Below are 20,865 nucleotides of genomic sequence, written 5' to 3'. Positions count from 1 at the left end.
CCTGGAACGTGCTGGAATCCCTAGCATGTATTCACTGCTGAAACAGAGACGCCTGCGTTGGCTTGGTCATGTCGTGAGAATGGATGATGGCCGGATCCCAAAGGATCTCCTCTATGGAGAACTCGTGCAAGGAAAGCGCCCTACAGGTAGACCACAGCTGCAATACAAGGACATCTGCAAGAGGGATCTGAAGGCCTTAGGGATGGACCTCAACAAGTGGGAAACCCTGGCCTCTGAGCGGCCCGCTTGGAGGCAGGCTGTGCAGCATGGCCTTTCCCAGTTTGAAGAGACACTTTGCCAACAGTCTGAGGCTAAGAGGCAAAGAAGGAAGGCCCATAGCCAGGGAGACAGACCAGGGACAGACTGCACTTGCTCCTGGTGTGGAAGGGATTGTCACTCCCGGATTGGCCTTTTCAGCCACACTAGACGCTGTGCCAGAACCACCTTTCAGAGCGCGATACCATAGTCTTTCGAGACTGAAGGTTGCCAATATAATACATTTTGTACATAACTCTAAGAATGTGGGGCTGCTTGCTATCCCTTCCTCAGCCAGCTGTCAGCAAGAGCAGCCCAGCCCAGCAGCCACTTCATCCAAAAAGAGGAAGAAGGTGCATGGCAGTGAGTGGGGAAAGAAGAGAAAGGAATGGGAGGGTTGCATATACAGATGTGCGCCACTTAATGATGGGGATACGTTCGCCAATCTCTGTTGTTATGCGATTAGGTTGTTAAGTGAACATTCAGCCCAATCTAGTGCCTTTGTTGTGTAAACAGACACTCCCTGCCATAAACTAGCTGGCTGTACAGGCTACTGGGGATAGATGACCTCTTCTTTGCATTAAGGATCCCTTTGTTGTGTAAATAGACACTCTGCTGCAGGCTATGGGAGAAGTGACAGCCTCATTAAGAGCCTCTTTCTTGTGCTTTGACCACCACAATATATGCAGTCTGTTGTTAAGTAGAAGGCTGTGAAGCGGCGGACGCCTGTAACTGTAATCCCACTTGGTTCAGTGAGGCAGTCAGAATGTGTTGGTGGGCCAGATGAGGTCTGTAGTGCATCGTTTGTGTCTTAGATGCTGAACATCAGCTTCAACTTCCATGGCAGTTGTCTCCCCCACTCAGAGGTAGGGCACTGTTCTCATCACCTATGTGCAACTTCTAGCATATATATGATCCTTCTGCCTCTCCCTCCATCAGCACTCTTTCTTCCCTGACAGGTACCTGTGTAGCAAAAGTAGGACAGGGAGTATGACTTGGGTGCCAAGTGATATGATTCAGGCATGAGAAACTGGCCTGACAAAATCCCATCTTCTTCACGACTCTGAAAGTCGCAGGAGCCCTCTGACTGGTTTTATTCCCCCTTTGCAAGCATGCATTAGTGCCTCTGCCAAGGCCTGTTATCTGTGTATAACCTGTCAGTTTGTACTTACACCCCCTCCTTGCAACTGAAGAACAAACTTTTCCAGTGTTTCTTCCCTTAACCAAAAAAAAAAAAAAATTGTTTTTGTTATGCAGATGTCTGAAATGTGTGACAGTTGCCTAGCGGCCACACATGCTCACTCTCAACATTTCCCTGCTAGAAAAATCCACTGGCTATCTTGATAGCATTTCCTCACAGCTGCCAGCGTCTTGGAATCATTGAGTGCTGTAGTTTGCTCAGACCTTTTATTCACATGATTTCACTCATTTTTCAGATTAGACCATATTTGGGCTAAAGATACAAAGGAATGTTTTTTCTCCTCTGTCCAGAAGATCAGTGTGCCAAAAATCTGTGGTATTATTGTCCATTCGAAATATATTTGGAGCTCCTCTTTAAACGCCTTGTTTGTGTTTGACCATTACCATTTTAAAATGTGAATCCTGTCTATGGGAAGTGAGTGTTTATGCAAACATAAATTGATGCACAGTTATTTCAGAGACAGACTGTAAAGGCTGAGCCCGACCTGGAGGTGTGCTGCCACTCTGCTTTTAGCTGTGGCATAGCCAGGAGAAGTTGAACAAACCTCACCAGCCAAACATTTCCCTGGCATGCGGCTGTTAAAGCCACACAAGCAAAATTTGGACCAGGTTTTTGGCAAATGCGTGTTCTCGAGTATGTAATGCCAAACCCAGAAGGATCAAGCGAGTAATAAACCTTAACTTGTTGGATTTCCTGCATTTGGCATTGCTTACTACAGAGCATCATGGTTGCCAAAGCATCATCCAAAAACCAGCATAAACAAAATGACAGAGACAACTGTAACATATTACCACTAACCAGCCCTACATACTCCACCCATTCCTTTATAATGACAAGCGTCAGTTCCCTCCAAGGTCAATAGGTGTTTAGTCCTATTCACGTATTATGTTCAACCCATGCATAGCAATACACATGATGTGTACTCAGGAATTTTGAGGGGCTCTGTCCTCATAACTTTGTCCACAAAAACACATGCACATAATTCACATGCAAATGGATGTGATCTCCTATAAACATATATGAGCAAGTTGCAACATAGGGTTTATGAACTATTGTTGTGATATGATCAGCCCTCTAAAAGCCATTCCTACAAACCAGACATTCTCCTTTTTAACACAGAATGTATAAAGCACTGATTTTTAGGAAGCAAGTTACAGCCTAAGGGAGACAGCTACATCGGCGGTTGAACTATACCGCTTCAGACCACAGGTGGGAGCTTGTACACCCAAATGCTTCCGTAGTATCACCACATAGAAGAACCTGTCATGTACATAAAAGGAATCTGTCAAGGAGGAATAATATAATTTGGGAAAAAAGTTTCTTATCTGAAGAATGTGGGTTCACCTTCTCCAGCACAGTGATGCACATCAGTCTCTCTTTGCAGTGGTGGGGCTGAGGATAGCTGCAGCTGGAATTTGGAACTGAAATTACATTGGCTGTCCTGGTGGATGATCTTCACCTGGAGGCAGGCAGGCTTGTAACCCCCTGGCTACTCCTGGGCCTCTCAAAGGTGTTCACCATCAAGAAGTATGGTATCATTCAGAACCAGCTGCAGCAGGAATTGGAAACTGGAGGTACCATACTGAGGGCCAAATCCTATCGAATTTTCCACTGCCAGTGCAGCTATGCCAACGGGATGTACACTGCATCCTGTGGTGGGGAGGCAGTGACAGAGGCCTCCTCAAGGTACAATAACATTTGCTCCCTTACCTCAGGGCTGCATTGCGGCTGCACCAGTGCTTGAAAGTTGGATAGGATTGGGCCCTGAATTGGTTCTATTTCTAACTTGCAAGTAGATTCCAGAGAGGGAAGTGGGGGGAGGGAGCTTATTCTTCAAGCTCATGGCAACTGTGGGGAAGTCTGCTTAATCCCCCATGGTATTTAGTATCTTCACAGATCAGCTGAGATTGAGAGTACTGTTTCTCTAGAGCAGGGGTGTCCAAAGTTTTTGGCAGGAGGGCCACATTGTCTCTCAGACACTGTGTGTGTGTGGGGGGGGGGAGAGAATTAATTTACATTTAAAATTTGAATACATTTACATAAGTACATAAATGAATATATTAAAGATGAACTTATATGAATGAATGAAGGTCTTGCAATAGCTCAAGGCCTATAAAAGGCCTTGCACAAAGCAAGGCTGGCCTGTCCTTTGCTGCTGCTACTGCATCACAGACGTGAAACAACAAGCAGTGGAGGGAGCCCTCGTCCCACAGCTCACGCGAGAGGTCAAACAGTCTCCCTCACGCTGAGAGCAGTTGCATCGGGCCAATGTGGGCTCCAACAAATCTCCAGAGGGCCAGTGGCTCATTGGAGTCTGGGGGCTCCCTGAGGGCTGCATTGAGAGGCCTCAAGGGCCACAAGTGGCTCCAGGGCCGGGGTTTGGGCACCCCTGCTCTAGAGGTTTTAGGGTACAATCCTATCAAACTTTCCAGTGCCAATGCACCTATGCCAATGGGGCATAAGCTGCATCCTGAAGTGGAGGGAGGGGGAGTCATGGAGATGGAGGCCTCTACAAGGTAAGGGAATGTTTGTTTCCGTATCTTGGATCTGTACTGTGGCTGCATCAGCTCTGGAAAGTTGGATAGGATTGGGCCCTAAATGGTAGCTTCTGCTTCAATGGATTATGTCTTTTGCTACTTTATGGCATGCTTGATGATTATCAGAAGTGACCAAAGAGATTTTGGTGCCTGAAACAGGGTGTGAAATGCTGCCTCCATTCTCCACTATGAACATGCACACTCCTCCACTGCCCTGTTACCTGACTATTTGGTTGCTGGGTGAGGGCCAACAGCAGATTTCTTCTGTGTTGCTTACGGATCTGTGGTGCTGCTAGCTGCAGGTCAGGTGAACATATGGGGGGGCAACAGCTCCAAACTTGCCCATCCCTGAAATTCTGTGTCATTTTACCTGGCTACATAGTAGGGCTGGCCCTGCTTATTACGTATTGAATTAGGGTATGAAAATAAAACAGTACTGTCACCATTTTATTTTTAGGCAACTGTATTGTTGTCAGTTAAAATGCAGGATACGATTTGCCATGTGTGCTGCTCGGAGATTACTTTCAGGAATGGGTCGAATACAAGTGGAACAAATAACTGATCAACCTATTTAAGTTTCTGCTGTGAATCTTAAGTTTGTTTCACTATATAAAATATTACAAATACTGTATCTGCACTGAGCGCTCAAGATAGGACAGAATTAAAAACCAAAAACTATAGTAAGGAAAAAGAGTGTGCCTGATTATGTTAAGCAATGAGCATGTTGTATGTATATATGCTATGATTTTGTCTCCTTTACAAAAACTCACAAAACTGCACACACTGAAATCCAAGGCAGCTCCTCCCTGAATTTACTCATTCGGGTGTATTCAGGGGTAAAGCTCTTTCAGCACATTCCATTCATACTCTGTATAAATAAATAGGTATTTTTTTTACATGTTGAAGATTTGTCCTAGAATGGGCTTGCATGGCTAAGTGGACCCTATGCAGAGTCTGAAGCATGGTTTGGGGTGGAGAAAAGGAAGGATGGAGACGGCTGCCTAAGAAACTTGGCTGAATCAGAGACTGTTTCCTCCCAATTCTCTGGCTGGCCCTCTGTAGAACGGTGTGGATTGGCAAATTGCATAAACTGGGAAGAGAGTGTTCATTTATATTCTTCTGTGGACCAGGAGAGACTCCTCCAGACCAAGACTCTGAAGCCATGCTTTGTCTTTGGGCTCTGCTTTTTATTTGCGTTATGAATAGGCAAGATCTGGGTAAGTGTTTCAAAGCCTGCAGGAGCATTTACTTCTAAGCGGAAAGTTAAAATCTGAAGAAGGAAAAAAAAATGAGAATGTGGAATGCATTTGCTTTGGGGCTGGAAAAGCCAATGAGTTATTTTTGAAGGTCAAAGTGGCAGAGTGCTATATAAGCATGAGCTGTATTTAAATTGTGAGTATGTTTTGTAGAGCTATTGAAAATTACTCTCAGAAATCTGCTGTACTTAAGCTTTTGTCGAGTGTCAGAGCAGTCAACAAGGTGGCATGCTGGTTGGAGGGCTATTCACTTCTGGGAAATTCAGCTATGGTTTCCCTTAACAGCATCCAACTAAAGTGACCTTGTAAAAAAAATAAACAGATTCTGAAGGAGATAGAAACTTCAGTGTTCAAAGGGACTGATAATGGAGAAGGTTTTCTTCTCGGTTAATGAGTCTCTATTTCTCATTACTGGGAGTTTTATCTGTACTGTGAACAACTTGGCAAAGGGTTTGGGGGAAAGCTTTGAATGTTTGTGAGTGGATTTTGTTTTTTTAAAAGATGGTCTTGTGTCAGATAATGCCATCACCAAGTAAGGGTGCAATCCAGCCTGAACTAAGATCTGTGAAGGCTGCAGTTCTCGGCACACTGATGTAGGAGTAAATTCCATTTAATTTATTGGTGAAAGAACTTTAATAGCCTGGAAGGTTATGTGTATTTTAATAGCTTCAAAAAGCTCAAAAGACTTCAGTAAGTGCTTCGCTCTTCTGACTGAAATGAATAAGGCACAAAAATGTGTCACTGTGGTTGAATCGTGTCCCCAGTCTGCAGATTTATTTTTGAGCATGAAGTAGGCATTCATGTTTCTGCTGTGCTTTCCACTTTCCACATTTCCCCCCTTACATTGTCTTCTCATCTTATCTTCAGTAGACATACTGAGGAATTATGCACACATAATGCTTCAACTGCATTTTTTCTGAAATGATTTCTATGTAAACAGATGCAGAAAGATGATTCTTATTTTTCTACAGTCACTAAAGATAGGCTGTAGGTACCCACAGTTACATTCTCACTTGCCTCTAATGCATTGTTTCTCAAACTGTGGGTGGGGACTCACTGGGTGGGTCACAAGCAATTTCCCCATTCATTTCAATGTGTATTTTATTTTTAATATATTAGTCTTGATCGTACTATGGTATGTGACTGTATTTGGGGAAATGTTACAGATCTGTACATTTAACCGCTACTGTGTATATGCTTTTAACACAAGTAGCCGATGGGGCTTACTCCTGGGTAAGTGTGGATAGGATTGCAACCTTTGGGATGTTTCAGGAATTTTTTTCAAATATATCAGCAACTGCTTGGCAGCCCAATCCTGAGCTGCCTGGAGCTACAGGACCCGGCAGCTCCACGGAGGGCTCCCGCCGGATCCTGAGCCTCCTGCGCTACTGCAGGAGGCTCCTTGGGAGAAGGGGACATTCGTCCCCTTCCCCCAAGTAAGGGAAGCAGCCCCGCAATGGGGCTACTCACTTTAGCGGTGACCTTTTGGTCACCACTAAAATAAAGGCCTGGCCGAGCGCCTTGGATCCTGCGGAGCTCGGCTCCGCAAACCCACCTCTCCCTCTCCCCCCCAACACACCTCCCCCATGCCCCCCAGCCATGCCTCCCCCTCCCCTTAACGCCTTCCCCACACCCCTGACCACGCCCCCATCTCCTGTTCCGCAGCCCGGTGGTCCGGGAGACCGCCGAGTCACAGAACCTGGGAACCCGCTGCGTGCTAGCTCAGCGTCAGCCAGAGCTGGGCTAGCTCCGCGGGAGCCCAGCGGTAAGCCCCGCAAACGTGCCTTAGGGCATGTTTGCGACTGAGGTCCATTGTGCAGAGCTGTGCCGCGGACCTCAGGATCTGGGACAGTTAGGAGGGTTCTTTATTTTAAATAAATTTTTAATTTTTATGCTTTATACTTAAATTTTTGTACTTATCATAAACTTTTGATTTACTTCAATTTGATTTTGTCATATGGGGGTGTTAATTTTCCTGCCTGTTGATGACATTTTTGGCCATGACATCACTACCAGGTTGATGACATCACTTCTAGTGGGTCCTGGACAGATTGGCATTCTAAAAAGTTTGAGAACCACTGCTCTAATGGATTAGCTGTAGATTAGCTCTTTTAAACTACACATTGCTTAAAAGTGTAGCAATATGTTAAGTGTAAACAGAGTAAGGTACGAAAGAGGAAGGTTCCCATTTCCATTTTCACCAACTTGGTGGCCCTAGGCAAACAACTTTCCTCTCTCTTCAACCCTAAATCTGCAATATGAGAATAGGAATGAAACATGCCTACCTTACAGGGCTACTGTTGTAAGGATTGAGGAAATGTATATAAACTTGAAGCTTTCAGGAAAACACACTGTGGTATCTATCCAGTTCTAAACATATTCAGCAACTGGAGTAATTCAATTACTCTGAATAACTCTGATCAGCATGGAGAACTAAACCCAGTCACAATGATAGCAAATCAAGTGCAGAGAAAAACTTTAACTCTGCCTAGCCTACACATTTGATCCCTGTTGCATACATGCAGTGTTGAACAGAAAAGGCTTAAAAATAGAACAGACTAATATTAGAGAGGCTTGGAGAGATGCTTTGAGCAAAGTCTTTTCATTAGCCGAATCTTAAACAACAGACTTTATCCTTCAAGCATGTGAATTCTAGCAAAACTATTTTCTACTACTCTTGGACAATTTTGCCTCAATGAACAGCATTTGCTGAAAACGTATTAGGACTTAAGCATATTATTTGAGAAGTTTCTTCTTCCTTGTTCAGTATATGTCCTTTTTGTGCTAACTTTATAAGCTGAGTTTACAGCTAAATCCAGGTTTCAAATCCTAAACAGTTGATCACAGTGTCACAGTATCTAACCATGGCAGGCGAACTGCACACCTTAAGCTAGGAAGGGCATGCTGTAGCCCACTTTTGCATGTGCCCAACCCCTTGATGAATCTGGAGAAGGCACATCTGAATACTAAGTATTACTATGAAAATGTTAAATGCTTTGTTTGATAGTTGTGGGAATTCTGAAGAGGAAAAAGAACAACCCTAACCTTAACCTCGAAAGAAGTCACCTGAGCCTTGATTACTCCAGTATAGGGATTATTTATTTATTGCATTTTTATTATTTATCAATGTACAGGGAGGCCCCCATATCCACAGTTTCACTTATCCATGGACAGGGTCTGTGCCCACTCCCGTGTGCCCCCCCCAAGTGGCCCCTCCAGAGGTGAGGGGAGTTCTGCTCTCCTTGCCTCTGGAGGATCTTCTGAGCCCAGCAGAGGCTGCATGTGTCTATGTGCGGCCTAGGCTGGGCTCAGAACGTTGATTATAGACCAAAAAAAGTCATTGCCGATTTTTGGCTGAAAACCAGAAGTGACTTTTTATGCCTTTAAAAGGCCTGGGGGAATCCTCTGGGGCTCAGAAGACCCTATGGAGCTGAGCTCCCCCTGCTTCTGGAGGGTGTGGGGGGATGTTCCCATGTATCCATGGTACACTTAAATGCGGGAGGTTCCGGAATGGAATCCCTGTGGATACAGGAGGGCACACCTGTACTTCTATACAGATTGAGCTTATTTATCCACAGATCTGGTTCAATGCAAGTCTGGGGGATCCACACTGAGCCAGAATTGGCCCAACTTGAACTCTCCAAAGGTGACGGGAGTTGTGCTCTGGTTGCCTCTGGATGGTTTTCTGAAGTCCACAGAGGCCACAAGATCTGTCCATGGCGTCTGCAGGCTTCAGAATGGCTCCAGAGCACAAAAAAGGGACATCTGGTTTCCCTTGAGAAACCAGAAGTGACATTTTTGCCCTTATAAGGCTGAGGCCCGAGGAAGCCCCTGGAGCGTTTCCCTGGACCCCAGAATGCCTTATAAGGGCAAAAATGTCAGGTCCAATTTCCTGAGTTTTTTGCACTCCAGAACCATTCTGAAACCCACAGAGGCCACTGGTGAACATGCGCGGCCTCTGAGGGCTTCAGAAAACACACTGTGAGCACAGCTCTGGTCACCTTCAGAGGGTTTAAAGGTGCCGAAACCACAGATTTCATTATCTGTGGGGGGTCTGAGAACTGATCCCTTGCAGACACTGCCTTTCCTTCTCCTCAGAATACCCTTTCAGATATTGCACAAGGTAGTTTACATAGGCAGTCTTCCTAGATCCAATAGGGTCTTTACAATGTTGTTCTATGTATATAGAACCCTTCAAACTCCAGCTGTTATCCCTCAATGCTGTAATCTTCCTCTTAGCTACAGGAACATGCAGGCAAACCACACAAATCATAGCAGCAGGAGATTTTCCAGCTGTTATCCTTCTTGTTGCGGACACTCAACATTCCAACCGCTCTCCCACCGCAGCACGCAACAACTCAACAGTGACTCTTCTCTCCCGCCTAGGGTCATGACAGCTCATCAGTGACTTTCCTGATCTCTCCTCCACAAATGACCCACGTTGCACCTGCTTAGCTTGGCAACAGGTAGTATTTAGCTCTTCCTCTGGACCACAGCTCCTCCAAGGAGCTCAGTGTGGTGTACATACTTCCTTCCCTCCTTTTATCCTCACAACAGTCCTGTGAGGTAAGTGAGGCTGAGAGAGAGTGACTGTCCCAAAGTCACCCAGGAATCTTCATGGCTGAGTGAGGATTTGAACCTGGACCCAATACCCAAACCACTACACCATCTTGGCTCTAGGTAATACTAACCTACCTTACAAGAGGTTGTTTTTTTTCTATAAGGATCACAGCAATCTAGTGAATGTGAATGATTTCAACACTTTAAAGCATGATAAATGCTAAATACTGTATTACTGCCATATGGTAGAGGTCCTTAACAACAAGAGCAAGGAAAACAGATCTCAAAAATATTTATTGTCACTACACACACACTTATCTTTTCTCTAAGCATGAAAGAGTCTATCAAAGCAATCACAGAATTAAGCCAAGTGAGATCTTGACTTACCCGTCATTTTGTGGATGGAGGGGAAATGGTCAAGTAAACAAAACTTCATGGAATAAAATACCTCGGCTCAGTGGGTCTTGTGTTTAGCCTCACAATGAAAGAGGAAGATCAATAGTACTTGGCAAGCTGTGACAGGGAAATTAGGACAACATCACTGACTTTCTCATTGAGAAAATTCCTGAGAAACTTCTAAGGGTTCCTTGGAACCTAGTTTGAAACTGACAGCTTTATGGTTACTTGTTTAAGGAAATGAATTGTTTCTGCATTAATCAAAATACTGTAGGCTTTGTGTGAGAAATAGTCTCTGTTAGAAAGAATGACCTCAGCAGTACAAATTTCCTCAACCCAAATTACAAGTCTCTTACTAGATGTCAGCTCTCCATCTTAGGCTACAATCCACTGATAAAACTCTTTGTTTTGCTTTGATGAAAGACACTCCACAAATTTGAGTAGCCCACACTCAGTCACAGAATTGAGACAGAAAATCCAGCTTTGCCCAGTTATAAAGACCCAGGAGAAAATGATACTCTCCAGGGCAGCCATTTTCAACCACTGTGCCGTGGCACACTGGTGTGCCGCAAGTGGTTCACGGGTGTGCCACTGGAATTTGGGGGGAAGTCATTTATTAGTAGGGCCAATGGGGATGTGAGCCCCCCACTGGCAGCATGGTGTGCCTTATTGATTCTAAAAAACCTGATGGTGTACCTTGACAATTTTAGTGGCCTTGTCAGTGTGCCATGAGATGAAAAAGGTTGAAAATCGCTGCTCTAGGGTATTGAGGATACTCCACCATGTACCGGCCCGGCTCCTGTGTCTTTACAGCAGCAACCTGGTACACAGAAACACTGGAGAACAGAGATCAAGTGGCAAGAAGAGCTCCACCTGTTAAATAAACACACAGGTGGATGACTAAGTACAAAGATGTCAACGTGATAATTATTATAGTTGTTTTTAAAATCCTCTGTGAGGGGAACTAAAACACCTTAAAAGCCAAAGCATGCTTAAAAGTGATACATTTTCTATGGATTACACTGTTGGGGGGGAAGCCTGTACACCAAGAGAAAAATGCCCTGCATCAGTTCCAGTTCTTTTTTCTGCTGAGCTGGTGAGGTTTCCAGCAGAGAAGAACAGGTTTAGTGGTTAGCTGAGATGTTATCATCTCCTACACACATTGAGATCCACTTGGCTTGGAATATGTGTATCTGCTGAATAGGGAACAAGTGCAGTGAAATCAAGTCCTTCCTTCTTTTATTCACCAAGCAGTGTACACTAAGACCTCAATCCTAACTTAAGGCATACTGGCAGACACACATTCTGCCAAAAAAGCCAGGCCTTTCATGTTTCTGCTAAAGCACCATAAAGTGCTTTGCAACAGTGCACATGCCGCACATGCCGGGGGGAAGGACACAGCCTTCCTATGCATACCGATAGGGAGAAGGACACCTGGCAGAGCAAGTAAAACTGGTGCAGGGGTGGGTTGGGTCGGGCGGGGGGGGTGGATCAACAGAGCTGGTGCACACCGCATCCTATTCCTAAAAGGTATTTCACATGAAAGCTACTGAGTCTACAGACCTCAAGGAGCAACATGGTAAAATTTGTCATATCAAGCCATAAAACTATTAGTGTGAGCAGTCGAAATACTCTTACACTAGCAACATTTTTAAAGTGTCCTGTGACTTTTTCATAGTCTTTTTCATATGTGTTCAGGGAGTATATCACTGAATGTTGCTGCTCTTATCAATTCAATTTCAATTTCAAAACCTTTAGTGGCATATGTGGAAAGAAACCCAAATAATGGTCCAAGAAAATTATCTACATCATACATTGATTAAGCTCAGCTTCCGGAGACAATTTTTATATAAACATGGTAAGGAAATTTAGCTATATTAATTGATACAGCCTCATTCCTGCCAGTTAGTAATTGTCTGACTATGTTCATTTCAGATCCATTAAGTGACATTAGAAGAGGGAGTTAATAACGGCTCCTTAGATCTGAATAGTGGATACAACATAGTAGGATATGGGGGGCTCTTCTTGTCAAACTGCAAGACATTTTCCAAAGGTGGTTAAGCATCTTATCTACTTTCAGCACAGTGAGACTCACAAATTCCACATAGTTTTGGCTTACACACTCATTATTCTGAAATGGATCAGAGCTCTGTTACAGACTCTTTTGGGTTTGATGAGTGGCCAAACATGCAGAGATGGCCTTTTTTTACTCTCAGAATACATCTTGTTTATCCTTCCTGGGAAGACTTGAAAGAGAGCTTGGTTTGCCTTTATGAGAAGACAATTTCCTTCACAGCAAAACAATGCTAAGGACAAAAGCAAGCAGGCAATAAATAAATGAAACTAGAACCCACTTATGAAGGAGTCAACCTGATTGAACTCAGTATTTTAGCTGAGACAGGCTTTGGTTAGCTCTGGCTGTTTAGTAGGGTGAAGCAGCCAGTCTCAAGAGGGCAGATTCTGGGCCGGGCACTATTAGAAGGCTAGTAACACAGGCCTACAATATTGAGGGTCAGAAAAGTTTTTCTCAAACTTTATGGTGGTTTGATATGAATTTGGGGTACCGATTCAAAAAATGGCGTCCGTTTTGCCCTATCATGTCTAGTTTTGGAGATATAGCATAGTCTCTTTAGTGAATGGTTCAAGCAGCTTCCTCATGAGGAAGCCTACACCATGGCCTCCTCTTGAGGAAGCTGCTTGAAACCATTCACTAATGAGGCTGTACTATATCTCCAAAACTAGGCATGATAGGGCAAAACAGATGCCATTTTTTGAATCGGCACCCCATATATACCCAGGAATTGGTGTAACGTTTAAGGAAGCAAAATGTGTGTGGGCCTGTGTAATTGTCTAACTACTTACATATTTTTACTAATTCACAAAATATTTTTGACCAGAAATGGATGTTCTGACTCAAGTGCCAAATATCTGATGCCATGTCTGACTGGTTTGTGGAGCAAGCCGCTCCTCTCTTGAGTGTAAATATTCAGTAAATGGAACACAAAAGGAATTTGGCCAATTACCTCCTATGACATTCAGATGCTTCCTTGCCCTCTCCTAGTCCATTCCCAGCGCCATACTTCTCCAGCCTCTTTCCAACCATGGGCATGCCTTTCTTCCCTGGGCCCTGTGTGATTATTTTTTCCTGCATAATCGCACTTTCCTGCACAATCCCACTAACCTCTCTCACTTCAGCCTCATGGTCTGCTTGAGTTGCTGCCTGCTGTTGGTCAAGCTACTTGAATGGTCCACAAATAATTTTAACTGCTTCATGCTAGAATGACCATGATACATTGTGCCATCAGACTGGTTTGGCCAATGGCAGAAGGATATGTGTTTCTTAGGTAACACACAACAATATTTGACTCTGATATAAACTAAAAGCCCCAAGTGCTTTAATCTTTTCATTCCCCTAATCATTTTAGGGCACAATCTTATGCATGTCTACTCAGAAGTAAGTCCTGTTGTGTTCAGTGGGGTTTACTCCAAGGAAAGTATGTATAGGATTCCAGCCTTGGTTGTTCTTTCTTGTTCCTTTCCAGCCTGGCAATCTACTTTTCGATGTGGAGAGATTGAAACTATACAGAATTTTTGAAGTATGGCTGCAATATAGTATAATGGTACTTTATTATGATATGGTCAGTTTTATTCTCCGTCCCTTTTCTAAACATCCTTAGCATGGAATTTGACTCTTTCACAGTGGACAGGCATTGGGCCATCATTTTCATGATCTCTTTCTTGGTAAGTTCCTCCAACAACATATGCAGAGTTAAAGGTTGTTGCTCCTTTTATATTTGTCGAAGACCTGTGCCTTAGCAACAGGCTGCTAACATACAATGTGAGTAGGCAAAGCATTTTTTCCACACCAGAGAAAAAAATCACCTGTCAAATTTCTGGGTATAAATAGAGGACAGAACCAGTGACATTTTTATTATGGCTCTGTCCTCTGTCGATACCCAGTAATTTGTCAGATGATTTTTTTTTCCTTCTGGTGTGGAGAAATGTTTTAGAATTGGCTCTGTGTTTGAAGAAATCATGCCTGGAGCAAGGGGATCCACATTCTGCTCACTTTTAGAAGATCATGGAAGGCAGATCAATGCAGGTTGCATCCATGGCAGGCTAGAGGAAGATGGTGGCCACCGCAGAAGTGGGTTGAAGGACATCCCAAATACACCATCCTCTTGTCCCCCTTCCCCACAATCTGCCAGCAATGCAACCTGCATCACCTTGCCTAATGTGGCATTTTATTTTCATACATCTTCTTTCAGTGAGGGCTGCTGTAAGCCTAGAAGGTCAGACTGTATGTTGGGAATTTTGTAGTGTTTAAATCTCTCTCCTATCAGCCAGGAGGGGGAAAGGTTTGACTCTGTTCTAGTAATTCTTGCATAACCCCAACTATATTGAACTGTCTACTTTGTCCCTTGAGCTGGGTGCACATCTCCCTTCAACATTGGCTTGGAAATCTACTTTTAAATTCTGGTTACATCTTTTCTTCAAGACTGACCCTGATTCCCTTCTTGTTCATTTTTTTAAAGACCCTTTTCAATCCTCCTGGTCTGAGCATTGTATATCTAAATTAGCCTCTATAGGCATTCTTTTAGACTCTCTTTTTAATTGTAATTTTAATCAGGCGCTATCCCTCATTTACGAAAGACTCTGGGAATCTGAACATCTATGGCTATCCTCTCACTATCCGGGTGTGCTCCCCCATTTACTATGGAATTTTCCCCTCTTTTGCCAATGGCTATTCTTATTTTCAGTTTCTTACGAATCCCCTCGAGAGGAGGGCTTTCATGCTAGCCCGGCTAAACATTTTCCCCTCTGCAGTGCTGAATGGTTGATATACTCGGGTACCTTTTGACCAAAGGCGTTGCAATCATTGTGGCATACAGCCTGATTCTGTCACCCATTTTTTTTGTGTTTGTCCTGTGTTTAGTAAGCTTCACTGCTCTATTCTGGGCCCCGTTCTTTCTAGTTATTCTGGTCCCCCCCAACCTTCTCGCAGCGTTTCTTTTATATGACTTTTCGCAAGAAACTACGATTCTTGTTGCCAAGTTTCTTGCAAAAGTTTTCATTTCTAACAGTTTAAGGCAGCCCTGACTGATGTATTAGAGCGAGCAATTTTCTTATGGTTTTGTTCCTGTGTACCTTTATTTGTGGTTTTATATTTATGTTTGTATATTTATTATGTGTGATGCCATTAAAGGTTGTTGAAGTAGTAATTCTTGCATAACCCAAATACCACTGGTGTGGATTATCAAAACAAACAAAACAAACACCACTTAAAATGTTTGACATTGCTGCTTGTTCCCCTGCAGTTGCTGCAGATCCAGTCACCGACTCCCAAGGAACCACAGAGAGGAATGCCTGGTGTGATGACCACAATGCAATTCATAAGCGCTTAGATAACGTCCAAGAGGTATGGCAGGGAGATACCATCCAAGAACCCAGTGGGGCCAGAAGCCCACAAGTGCTTTAGACACTGGGTTGTAACCTTAGGCTGGCCCTGATCATATATCAGACTAGTCTATCTCATAGGGCATTTGTGAGAAAGAAGTGGGGGGGGGAACCATGTACATGGCCTTGAGCTCCTTAGAAGAAGAGCAGGGTAAACGTGAATCAATCGTGTTGAGTCTCTACAATACTCTACTTGTCTAAAGCTATGTCTGTGCAAGGATTGCTTGCTATTAGTGGCAATGCCCGTCGTGACTGTAGCATTCTTGTCCTGATTATACGTCCACACACTCCTCACACAAAGCATGATTGTATTTTACTTGGGTGTGTGAATTTACAGAAAGGAAAAGAAATAGGCACTCATCCTGGTTTTCAGTCTTGACCACCAGAGCGCAGCAAAACACAACAAATTCTAATCCTTGAACTGTGTGCATTTGTTCCTCTACTTGCCCCAGATCATCCAAGAAGCAGAGCTTTCCTCACCCTTTGCAGAGTTATTGGTTCAAACTTGAAGGAATGGCAGAGGGTAAAACACCACCTGGTTCTCCAAACACCATGAAAGTGAATCTGGGGAAGTCATGAATCAGAAAAAATAATCACAATTTGCAAACAGCACAATTGTGCTTGCTTCTGAGAAGTGTGTCCCAAAGCACAGAGAAATTGTCAAAAAATGCCCCCTTTAATCTATGCTTACCTCAAAGCAGTGCAGTCCCAGCAGCCTAGTTTTCAGGGCTAAACTACACTTACATTAAATACTTCATTTTTCTAATATAAATAGCAGCTGTGAGCTGCAGTTGAGGCAGTAGGTGGCCAGGATTGTGGCACAGAGGACAGGAATTTAACCTTTTGCCCCGCGCTGCTTCTCACGTATGCAAAAAAGAGGCCTACACATTCGAACAAACATGGTTTAAGTAGGCTGGAATCTTTATCCTGTCATGCTGCTTTCCTAGAGAGATTTTCTGCACAGAGAAGCATTTTGTTGTGTGAACTCCCCCCCCCCCCGCCACACTTGTTGCTCACCTCAGTGATACTGAGGCCACCAAGTTGCTTAGATGCTGAGTGCGAGGGTTCAGATGCAGCACAAGCACAGTTGAAGAAAGTTGGGTCAGTGTGGATCACTAGTCTTTGGCAGTCACAGCACAGATGGGACCATATGTAGTACAGTGGTACCTCACATAACGAATGCCTCGTGCACTGAAAAACTCGCAGAACGAAAGCGTTTTGTGATTTTTGGTGACTCACACAACAAATTTTTATGACCCGTGCTTCGCAAGACAAATTTTTTTTTGGTTTGTTTTAAGGGGGGGAATCTTCATGCCAGTTTATGCAGTTCACCCTAAGGAAAGATGATGAGTTCTTGGGGTTTCCTCGAGCAGCAGCGGGTCAGTCAGCATCCCTCCCTCCCTCTCACACACACACACTTATGCTCTCTTCACCACTCCTCACTCACTCACTCACAGGGCCAGGCTCCTGTGTGTCTGTCAGGGGTTGCACGTTCTTGCTCCCGCCCATTTTTGTGCCCCCCCCCCCCGCACGCCTGGAACATCACAGCCCTCTCTCCCCCCAAGCCTGGAGCATTGCAGCCTCTCTTTCCCCCCACCCCAAGCCTGGAGCATCACAACTTCTCTGTAACACAAACACTTTTCCCCCTCTCTCACACACACAGGCTGCCCCCTTCTCTTACACACACAGATGCTCTGCCCCCCCCCCCACACTCACACAGCAGGGGAGGGGTGCCTTCACTCACCTTATCCAGCATCTGAATGTAAGCCCCTCCCAGCAACCCCAGCGATGGCAGCCTCCCCCCCCAAGCCTGATCCCGTCCACCCTAGTAAGGGGCGGATCTTCATGTCAGTTTATGATCCCTTTCACCCTAGTAAGGGGAGGATCTTCATGTCAGTTTATGTAAGTAAGTCCCATTGTGCTTGCTCCCAGGAAAGTGTGCACAGGATTACAGCCTTCAAACTCCCCACTCAGCATCCCCCCATCGCTCATTCACCCTCTCACTGCCCCATTTCCTTCACGTTTCCCCCCCTGATCACGGCAAAAGCAAGCAATTGAGTGCAGCTGCTCTGTCCTCCCCAGCTTAGAGCACAATCCTGTGCGTGTCTCCTCAGAAGTAGGTCCCATTGTGCTTGCTCCCAGGAAAGTGTGCACAGGATTACAGCCTTCAAGCTCCCCACTCAGCATCCCCCCCTTTTGAAATCCTCTGTACAGTATGTATGCCTTTAAAGAGCACTTAATAAACACTTTGTAAACCAAATTTGACTTTGTTCTGACTTTTCTTGCCCTTAGGAACGCATTAATTAAATTTCAATGCATTCCTATGGGAAAACACGCTTTGCAAAACGAAAAACTTGCATAACAAAAGGACTTGCGGAACAAATTAATTTCGCTATGCGAGGCACCACTGTATTCTCTGTTCCCGCTGATACAACCCAGAGGATGCCTATTAATGTAGATCGGTGACCCCAAATTTTCCCTCCTTTCTTCTTTAGCAGGTAGAAAAAACTGTCGACTACTTGGACTCTGAAGTCAAGTCATTACTCAATGACATCAGTGAAACAGCCTGGAATGTCCCTCTTCCTCCTGGAACTCCACTTGTGGATATTTTTGAAGGTATGTGTCAACCGTACAGGGTCCCAGAGCATGATTCAGTCACGTTGCTAAAGCTAAAGACAGTGCCAGTGTCCCCCGGAATCTGCAGATCTGGTATCTGTTGGCATCTGGTAAACGCAGACAGCTTACTCCCACGGCCCAAGGTCTCACAGCTTGGCACAGTTCCCGGGGAGTGAGTGCAGCAGGCGTACTGGAAAGCTGGCTTCGAGGACAGAAACACAGCACAGACAGCAGGGCCCTTCACCAAAGGTGTATTTACATCAGATACAGTGCAGTTCAGTACAGGCATTCAGCATTGGTCCCACGCAGGGAACCCAGAGCTACTCACTGTCACAATATTTAGAGCACAGTAACAAAGTGCTCCGCAGCTATCCATTCAACAACCCCCTTGGTCCAGCAGTGGCTGCCTTGGCTTTATACAAAGGCTGGCCAATGGGTGCCTGTTTCAGGGCAGGCTTGGGCTAATCAGCCCCACCCATTTCCACCTGTGCTAGTTGATTGCCTGCAGAGTGACTCAGCACTCCTTGCCTGTAGCAGGCTTTTGCTGCCTCTGCTGGGTCCAAACTTTACACAGGCCTCCTGTGTCAAACCCAGGGGTATCCTCCAGCAACTCCCAGCCAAGGGACTGGGCACAAACCTTGACAGTATCAGCAGAACCATTTATCCCCGCATCCCCCCTGCCACATTATCTTTGTTTATGTGGATTAAATTCCCCTGAAGTGGTATGGTGTCTTGCATGAAGAAATGCTATAAGCAAAAAGCTTATAGCCAAACAAGCAGGCAAGCAGCCTGCAGCTTAGAAGGGAGACTAAAAGAGAGCTTTCACTTCTTGCTTCCTGTTCACTTTCAGTCTTCCTTCCAGGTTGCAAGCTGCTTGCCTGACTATAAGCTTTTTGCTTATAGTGTTTGTTCATGCAAGACACCTTGTCACTGGGGGGGAGGGGATATAATATAATCCAGATAAACAAAGGTAATGGGCCATGAGTGGAGGCCAGGAACATATTCCCCACAGATACCCAACAATACTTGGATGGCACTGCAATCCTATACACACTTCACTGGAAGTAAGCCCCATTGAACATAGTGGAACTTACACTGTGAGTGTGTATCTGGATCAAACATGCATTGAATTGTGCTGTGAGAGCCCCATGTATGCTGCCTTCTCTGAAAGAAGAAAGGTGAAATACAGATGTTGAAATGTATGTGCCATAATATAAACAATAATTATAGGGATTGAACATTACCCATTATCTAAGTCTACAGTTGGCAGTTTAGCTCTTAGCACCTAGAAACTGATTGATCCTCAAATATTGCTCCAAAATCCCATTTTTTTCTAGTTCAGTGAGTGTTCAGTACGTATTGTACTGTATTCAGTGTTCATTGGGGAAAAAATGCTTGCTTTTGTACACTTACTTTTCAGGGTAGTTCCAATACTTTGTATCATGAGGCTGAAGGATGTGCTCAATGTACCTGGGCTACATTGTCAATTTTATCAGTGATAATACAGTCCTCGAGTATAGAACCACTGGTTTGATGGAGGGTCACTACAACCTTCTTCTTTCTCTCCCCCCCCCCCTTCTAGAGCCCAACTGATCTTCTGAAGAAAGAGAAAAGCACAGGATGTAAACATATCAATCACCTGAGTCATTCATCCAAATGGCAGTTTGTTGTTTCATAAGCTTTTAAACCCAAATGGTGTATTTAGTTTTGGAATGGACAATGTTCCATGGCAAGTTCTGCATTTAGTCAAATTCAATTATCTCATTAAAAAGAAAACCACTGTGAACTAACTCAGGAAGAAACTTCATGGCTTCGTGGAGACTTAAAAGGCATTTGCTCTGGCTTAAAAGAAACCTAAGCCCTGTGGAGGGGTATCAGTCCCAGCAGCCCCAATGGCTTTTGAATGAGGCAATAGGAAAAGGAACTTTCAGAAACGATACAAAGTCCTTCCTTTTTAAGAGACATACAATACTCTCTGCAGCTGGAATAAATACTCTTTCTTGGCTCATGTTAGCACCTCTTGGTCCACTGATTCCCAGATATTGCTGATATAAACAGATATTTTATATGAGATATAAACAGATATAAACAGATATTGCTCATATATCCCAGATATTGCTCATATAATACATATTATAAATGTATTAATTAGAATGGGAGCAAAACACATAATATGCATCATTCTACTTACAAGAACAACCATCTTCTAGAACAGTGGTTCCCAACCTGGGGTACATGTAGCCCCAGGGGTACTTGCCATGACCTTTAGGGGTGCTGGAAAAAGAATTGAATAATGGCAGGAAAAGGCAGGTCTGTATTAGAATGCCTTGTGGAGCCAGCAAGGGAGGAAGAAAGACAGCTAGCTGGCTGTGAAAGCACTACCAACTGGTATGTTTTGGTCATCAGTTTGTGCATTATCAGGTATGGCTCAATAGTTAGAAAACATAAATTTGAACAACAGCAATTCTATTAATTAGAAACATTTTGCTAATATGAGGGGTACAATTATGAAAATAGTTTTCAGGAAAGCAGACACCAGAGCCTGCTGCTTTCCTGAGAATGCACTATATGTTGGGTTATTTCAGTT

At 44.3% G+C, this 20,865-nt stretch overlaps 1 protein-coding gene across 1 annotated transcript; it reads left to right on the top strand.

Annotated features, from left to right (window-relative positions):
* The first annotated feature begins 5,053 nt into the window (after positions 1–5,053).
* On the top strand, positions 5,054–20,290 carry PLAC9 (placenta associated 9). Its single transcript, XM_066622089.1, has 4 exons — positions 5,054–5,210; positions 15,524–15,624; positions 18,158–18,278; positions 19,861–20,290. The coding sequence occupies exons 1-4, from the start codon at positions 5,156–5,158 to the stop codon at positions 19,869–19,871; spliced, it is 288 nt and encodes a 95-aa protein (XP_066478186.1). The 5' UTR covers positions 5,054–5,155; the 3' UTR covers positions 19,872–20,290.
* The last annotated feature ends 575 nt before the right edge of the window (positions 20,291–20,865 follow it).

This window comes from Tiliqua scincoides, chromosome 3 (genome assembly GCF_035046505.1).
Source record: "Tiliqua scincoides isolate rTilSci1 chromosome 3, rTilSci1.hap2, whole genome shotgun sequence".
Classification (NCBI taxonomy): Eukaryota; Metazoa; Chordata; class Lepidosauria; order Squamata; family Scincidae; genus Tiliqua; species Tiliqua scincoides.
This window is presented reverse-complemented; position numbering and strand designations above follow the sequence as displayed.